Source organism: Culex pipiens, chromosome 3 (assembly GCF_016801865.2).
Source record: "Culex pipiens pallens isolate TS chromosome 3, TS_CPP_V2, whole genome shotgun sequence".
Classification (NCBI taxonomy): Eukaryota; Metazoa; Arthropoda; class Insecta; order Diptera; family Culicidae; genus Culex; species Culex pipiens.
Genome location: NC_068939.1, coordinates 66,042,319 through 66,050,068, shown reverse-complemented (window position 1 = coordinate 66,050,068; position 7,750 = coordinate 66,042,319). Strand labels below are relative to the sequence as shown.

The following is a 7,750-nucleotide window of genomic DNA, read 5'->3' as shown; positions in this document are numbered from 1 at the left end:
CACACCATCGCTCGGGATTGCTTCTCAGCGTCGAATCGGAAGAGATTGTTCACCCTGGTTCCGGTTGCAAACACATCTCCATCCGGGTTCACTACTTGGCAGCCACGCTTGTCGAAGATCACCGTGTTTCCCTTCTCAACTATTTGACTTACGGAAAGCAGGTTCGTGGTTAACTCCGGAATCAGCTGCACGTTGCGGACATCGAGGGCTGGGCTACCAGGGCAACAGCTTGCTTTCAGCTTCGCGTCCCCTGTGGCCACCACCTTCATGGCACCATTGTTGGCTGCCGTCACCGTTCCGCTACCGTCTCGCAGGTTCTCCAGCAGACCTCTGTCCTTCGTCAGATGCGAGGTCGCTCCAGAGTCGAAATACCACTCGTCTTCTTCAGCTGCGCCAATCGTGGACAGAACGGTGCTGAGGGCGCTCTGTCCTTTTCCACCTAGTCGGTTCTTGCTTTGGCAGTCCTTGGCGATGTGCCCGAACTTGTGGCAAGACCGACACTTCGGTCCTTTCGACTGACCTGCCGCTTGTTTGGTGGGATACCGCTTGTCCTTCGTTGCCAGGGCTACCGTGACTGGCGGTTCCTCGACCTCTTGCAGCAGTCGAGTCTTGATCACGTCCCCGTTGATCGGCAATCCGGAATTTGAGATCGCCATCACCATGGGCTTGTACTCCGGCGGCAATCCGGCGAGAAGTAGAGCTCCAACCCACTCCTCGTCGACGTTGAATCCGATCCCTCGCAGCTGCATCGACGTCGTCACGATCCGGTTGACGTAGTCGGCCATCGAGCTGCAGTTCACAAGCTTCGTGTTGATGAGCTTGCACAGCAGGCCAATCTTCCGCTCCGGTCCGAGATCTCCGAACGTCTCTTCCAGCTTCATCCACGCCTCGCGCGCCGTTTTCGCCTCCTGGATGTGGACGAAATTCTCCGGATCGACCAGCATCGCGATCTTCGCTCGCGTTTTCCGGTCCAGCTTGGCGTTCACTGCTGGCAACGTTCCGTCGGCGTTCGGGGTTGGCTGCACGACTTCCCACAGTTCTTCGTGTTCCAGGTACATCTGGACCGCGAACTTCCAGGTTGACCAGTTTTCGCGTCCAATCAGCCGTTGAATCGGGGGTAACCCGGCTAGACTTGAACTGGAGCCTGGGGGATTCGTCTGCACGCCGTCGCCGCTTCCGGAAACGTTCGGTAGAACCATCTTGACCAGCAAAACTTCTTGAAACTTCTTGAGAAATTTTTAACTTCTAGAATCTTCCAAACTTCCTACTCTGGGCCCATAACCACTTGGTTATTGAAGAGTGTGGATTAAAACACGTCTGTAGGGTTTGGAGTTTATTCAGGTAATGACACTAATTAACTGTTGACTTGCAGTCCTTCTTCTCCGTTAGCACCGGCCTACTCGGTTATCTCCAACAATAATTAATATTGATTTCACTAACCTACGAAAATTGGTAAAATGAAGTATGAACTTCGGGGTCACCAGCAAAACAAAAATTTATGACAAACAACTTTGTTCAAGACCGCAAAACAATCCGAGTTAACCCTGAGGAGTTATTCACGCTTCAAAGAAGACGTTTTTGTATGAAAAGCCTTTTTTCCACCAACTTCAACAATAAAAAGCGACCCTTAACCCTTAACAGATTCGCTTAAAAATGTCACAGTTACTTTTTTTTGCCTAAAGAATCGAATTAGGGGGTATCCCTGAGGTCGATTTTTTTATTGTCACCCTAGTGCACCTTGATTTTTTTCAAAAATATTTTGACAGGGCGGAATGGTTTTCTCCCGAGTTTGTACACTCGACTAGTCCAAAATGTTGGGGGGCACAGTTGTTTTCCGAGATCGATAGGTAAGAGTGGCGATATTACGAATTTTACTAATTTGAATATTATGTTTTTTTCATCAGGATTTTTTTTTGGAAAAGATAATTTATTAAAACGTGATTGAGAATGTTAATTGGGGGGAATTTGTTATATGTTTGAAGGGCGAATTCCTTCTAATTGGCATATTCTCACTTATTTTTAAAAGTAACAGTCAATAATAAAAATAATCAGATATTTAGAAATACGCCAATTCTAAAAATAAAATCAAAAGTAAAAAGCAAACATTTAAAACATGAAAAATTAGAAAAAAAACACACATTAAAAAAATTAAAAATGAACATTTTTTTCAAATCTGAAATTAAAAAAAAACTGATACACAAAACTCAATATTCCAAAATTCAAAACAAATATTATAAAGGAATTAAAAAATCTAGGGTTTAAAAAATTTAAACTCACAGCTTGAAAATTTTGAGAAATCAAAATTAGAAATTCAGAAATTTAGAATTTACAATAAAAATCTATTTTAAAAAAACGAAAATTTCAAAATTATTATACTTGAATTTATTTTTTAAGAATTCAAGAATTAAAGAATTAAAGATTTAAAGAATTAAGGGGTTACATACATGTAGAAAATCACAAAATTTCATATTGACCGATTCTTAGCGAAGCTACACCAAAATGTCACTTTTTTCAATTTTCAATGTGATTTTTTATATGAAAAATTTCATTTTAATTATGATCTAATAATTGCAATGTGCTTTAAATGCGTTTTCTTATCTGAAATGCCAAAAATATTGACCAAATAAGGTCTGCAAGTCATTGAATGGGAGTAGAGTTTTTTCATAAATCTGCTCCTTTCGTTGTCCCGTCACGAAAAGAAATGGCTGGCAAAAACTCAAATCTCAACTAAATCTGTCAGTTCAAGGAACAAAAGATTCGTTTTTCAATTTGTGATAATGTGTAGAAGAGCAAAAGTTTTAAAAAATCAATCTGGCAAAACTGTGTCGATTTTTTAGGTGTGCCTTTTAAAATTCCAGTTTTACGATGTTGTCCCGTCACGCTACATTTTCATTTCAGGAGAAGCACAGGTATAATATTGTTGATTATGCATGTCATTTCTATGTTGGAAAATCAATTATCTTTTCAAATATGTAATAACATTGGGGGGTTTCTTCTTTAATTGTGCCACTACAGCCAAAACGCTGAAAAAAACTTGGGAATTTTTTGAAAAGGAGCCGAAGAATCGGTCATTACAGAAAATTTAATAAATCCACGTAAAAGATGATTTTCAATCACTCCTGAAAGTTTCATGAAGATATTTCATGATTAAACTAAGAAAGAGGCGATTTACGATAAAATTTTGCCATGTGCAAAGCGAACTGTCAAACTTTCTGTTCGTTTTTCTCTAAACACAGAGTTGATTTACGGGTGCCACGATATCTCGAGATGGGATAAACCAAATTGGCTAAAATTTGGGGTGAAGACTCTCAAGACATATTCCGTGTGCATGACGATTTTGAAATGTTGCTTTAGCTTTACAAAAAAATACAAAAATAAAAAACTGACGATTTTTTATATGAAAAACAAAAAAATAGGTTTTATCTTTTTTAAAAATAAAGTTTTTGAAAATCGGCCTTCGTCATGCACACAGAACCGGTATAAGGAGTCTTCACAAAAATTTTGAGCCGATTTGGTCATTGCAGTGTTGAGATATCGTGGCACCAGTTTTTTGAAACTAATAACTTCAAATTACTATATCTCGGCAATGCTATAACCAAATGTCTTCAAATTTGTTTTGTAAATAGATAAAAGTGTATATTTTTATGCTCTGAAAACAGATTTCAAAAAAGTATAAGTTTGTGCTCATACCAACCTCTCAGATTTTTGCCGATTTACATGTATGTAACCCCTTAAAGAATTAAATAATTAAAGAATTGAAGAATCAAAGATATCATCAAAAAAATTATTCAATTTATCAGCATTTTTATAAATGAGCAATTCTCGCTGAAACCGTCCCACTAGATGCACATGTTCTCAAATCGTTACGGCAATGTTCTCATTCGATTCAGCGCACCAAAAAACCATTAAAACAACCTTCGAACCAATCGGCTCCCCTTCCACTAACATTTACACACAAGATCCTCTGTAATTATTAAGTTTTTTGTAATTACAAAAGCCGACTCGGTCCTAACCAGGTCCCAGTACCGAAAAGGACCTAATAAAAATAATTTTATGAAAAAAAAAAAAACCTTCGAACCAATGAAAATGTCAGCCGTTAGCCACCTGTAAATAAAAACTTGTATTGAACTATGGATTTTTTCGAAAAAAATGCCCTAATTTGGAGAAATGATATCTTCCAAAATACATTACCAAACATCAAAAAGTTATATATCGTTGGAAAGGTAATCGCGAGGGCTTTCTATCGCACTTTGAAAAAAAATTCAAAAATTTTTTTTTCAAGGGTAATTTTAAGGGTTTTTGAGAAACTTACTCTTAATTTTGAATTTTGACTGTGTTCGCAACCACTTATCATTACGCAACCATTTTCATTCGAAAGATTGGAAGATTTTGCATAAAATCAACTTGAGAAAAGTAGTGTAATGAAATAGTTTTCGTATAGTTATTAACGGACGAAAAACGAGTTTTTTGCTTTTTTTTATGGTATCAACAGCCCCATACAATTTTAACTTGATCAAACAATATTGATTTGAACTTTGCACTATTTTGTGCACGATTGAGGTTATACAAATAAAGCAGATCTTCCCAAAAAAAATCTGTGCATAAAATATTACTTCAGTGAAATGTGGCGAATCAAGTCTAAGTAAGGACATTAGTTTTCAGAGTACTTAAAAGCTTAAAATTTAGAAACTTGTTTGTTTATGTATGTTTTTACATAAACAATTTAAAAATACGATCTGATGAGTGAAAGTATAGTTGATATAGCTGTCCCTATTCATCCTATATGTCCAGATTTGCCTCAGATGACTGTACATTCGGCTCAAATACAATCCTGCTTTGTTTTGACTGTAAATTAGGTTCATTTCTGAAGTCTGAGCTTTGGTTATTTTTAACTGAAATTTTACCAATTTCTTTCATCCGTTAATAACTATACGAAAACTATTTCATTACACTACTTTTCTCAAAGGGGGGGGGGGGGGGTGGCTGTGCGTGGCCGAATGGTTACGCTGTCCGCTTTGCAAGCGGATGATTCTGGGTTCGATTCCCATCTGCTGCAGCCTTCCATCGGAGCCTTCCATGAGGAAGTAAAATGTCGGTCCCGGCCTTGGTTGTTAGGCCGTTAAGTCATGCCAGGTGTAGGAGTCGTCTCCATGCCATAAGTACAAACAACACACCAAACCAAGCCTACTCCGGTGGAATCGCTGGCGGCGGTTGGACTCGCAATCCAAAGGTCGTCAGTTCAAACACTGAGGTGGAAGGTTCCTTGGAGTAAAAAGAGGTTTGGGTGCTCTCCCCATTCAAGCCTTCGGACTCCTAGGTTCGAGCAGAAACTTGCATTAGAGACCACAAAAGACCCGGGGGTCGTTAATGTGGATGGTTTTTTTTTGGGCACAATGTATGGGCTGCCCCTCCTGCCCAATTTTAAGGGGGACAAAAAGTACCGTGCCCCCTCAGAGTCGGCGCACCTGCAATCCCCGGTTGTTGGTCACTTTTTCGTTTGACACTTTTTAGTTTATACCCCGTTGATTTGACAAAGTCAAACTAAAAAGTGACGAACTGTCACAACAACAGTTGGTGTCAAACCATCGGAGTTTGAGTGTATTGATTTTTTTTTATTAAATTTTAGATATTTTAAAAAAATAAATATTAATTTAAATTTCATATTTGATTTTTGTTTGTACTTCATGTGTGTTTATTTTTTTTGTAGTTTTTTGATTCCTTAATCTTTTTAAGATTTTTTTTTAAATTAAATCAAATAATCTCAATACAGAGCAGAATTGTTCATTCTGCATTCAAATTAGCGAACCCAAATTCACAAATTCAAATTTTATGTCAGAATTGGGGAAATTCTCGTATGATTGGCAGGATAAGGATTCTGTTTAATTTTCATCCAATTTTCAAAAGTTTTCTGCTTGCTTACTTCCCACTAAGCTATTTGTTACATGATTTTAGTTGAACACTATTTAAATAGCTGTAACTGTTCATACGGTCCCAAAATTAGTTAATTTTATTAGTGGCCTTTATTGGAAAATGATAAATTAATTAGTAAAAGCGCGGCGCCACTTTTTAGCCTGACACCCTCTTTACACATAGCTCATTGTCCCCCGTTTGGTATGATAGTAAGTGTGAGTCCCGACTTGACCAACCAAGAAGGTACAAACTAAAAAAGTGTCAAACGAAAAAGTGGCCAACCGCCGGGTGTTGAGTGTATTTCGATATTGTTTTCGGATAACATTTACCAGGCATCAACTTTTTTGTTTATGTTCTATATTTGCGGTGAAGTGTATGAACAACAGAGTATAAACATAAAGAGCCTTATAAATATATTCATCCTGAAAGCATTTTTTTTCGAGTCACAAAACCAACTTACTACAATGCTTTTGCATAACTTTTCCTATCCAAAAAAGAAACGTTTCCGTCTTCCCAATGTGACTCACCGCCGGGTTTGAAAAGTTATAAAATGAGCGTGCAAATTATTGTTTCTTTCCGTTGAATCGCCTGCTACTTACTCCGCCTGGCGGAGTCTCGCCAGACGAGCGGTTAGCTCGTCCTGTTCGGTCGATGCCTGCGTCGACGCTCCGATCGCAGACGATGCGGGTCCACTTGGGAGTTCCATGTTCAACTCCAGGCTGAAATGATTTCACAGTTAGAAAACAGGTCTAAAGTGTTTGAAACAATTTGAAACTTACCCAGCCTCATCGGCCACCCGCTGCATCAGCGATTCGACGTCGTTCTGCGGTACCGCCGTCGTCGTCGTCTGCGACATCGTGTTCTCCATGTACGAGCTCTGGACGTCCAAGTCCTCGAACTGCGACTCGAATTTGTCCATCAAGCCGGAGATTTTCTCCAGATTCATTCCCTTCATAGCGGCGTCCATGGCCTTCACGACGCCCGCCATCGAGTTGGTGACCTGGCGAGTGGTCAGCGCAGTTTGAACTCGACTCGCAACGGCATCCACCCGGGCGCTCATCCGGAGATAGTTTAGCGATTGGTTCTTTTGCCGGATGGCATTCTCTGCGTGGATGCGGGCCACTTCCGTGTTGCCCTTTTGGATTGCCTTCTTTGTCTTGAGGATTTCGGCTTTTTCCTCTTTCTCAGACTTTTTCGCCTGCCGTTCCAGATCCTTGACCGCAAATTTTAAATTAAACATATGCTCTGTATATTGGAGAATCTAGTTAAGGAAAATCTTGAATCGTAATTAGGAGAAAATATAATAAAATAATGTTATCAAGGACATATCAATTTGTGTTTTTTGAAAAGGATGCTTTCCATCGCCGAGACAGACATGTCGTTCCCCGTTTTGCTAGCTTTTATGGACACAGAAGAATATAGAAAATAAATATGCCGAAATTACGGTTGATTTTTGCCACTGTACCGAAATAATTTGGAAATAATTCGATTTTGCAAGATGAGTCACTGTTTTGCGAGACGTTTTGTGTACTTTTGAATGTTTTCGCGCTAGGTTGACGTTTCTCCTGAGAAAAGAGATGTGTGCCGACATGGGCGGGATTGATTTTGACCCTTCAAGGGGGTAGGAATGTGAGAAAAACATATCGGATACACGTTTATTTTAAACGCTTTTTGGGTTTTTTCTGGGTTTCTTTCAAAACTAATGGTTATGTGTAAATTTAGTTGCAAACAGTAAATTGATTTCGTTTTGACAGTTCTAAATTGAGGTCGCTTTGCGAACCACTACTCTGCACCTAAGTTGAGAGCAGGCATCAGAAATGTAAATGATCAAAAATTTACC

At 39.2% G+C, this 7,750-nt stretch overlaps 1 protein-coding gene across 2 annotated transcripts; it reads right to left on the bottom strand.

Annotated features, from left to right (window-relative positions):
* Positions 1-6,277: 6,277 nt before the first annotated feature.
* LOC120424498 (charged multivesicular body protein 1b-2) lies at positions 6,278-7,481 on the bottom strand. Of its 2 annotated transcripts, XM_039588649.2 has the most exons (4): positions 7,376-7,481; positions 7,266-7,307; positions 6,690-7,155; positions 6,278-6,629 (listed from the first exon to the last, which is right to left on the bottom strand). In XM_039588649.2, exons 2-4 carry the CDS (start codon positions 7,285-7,287, stop codon positions 6,506-6,508), a joined length of 612 nt encoding a protein of 203 aa, XP_039444583.1. In that variant the 5' UTR covers positions 7,288-7,307; positions 7,376-7,481; the 3' UTR covers positions 6,278-6,505. The 2 variants fall into 2 exon arrangements, with proteins under 2 accessions (XP_039444583.1, XP_039444582.1); XM_039588648.2 differs by having other exon boundaries at positions 7,266-7,460.
* Between the last annotated feature and the right edge of the window lie 269 nt (positions 7,482-7,750).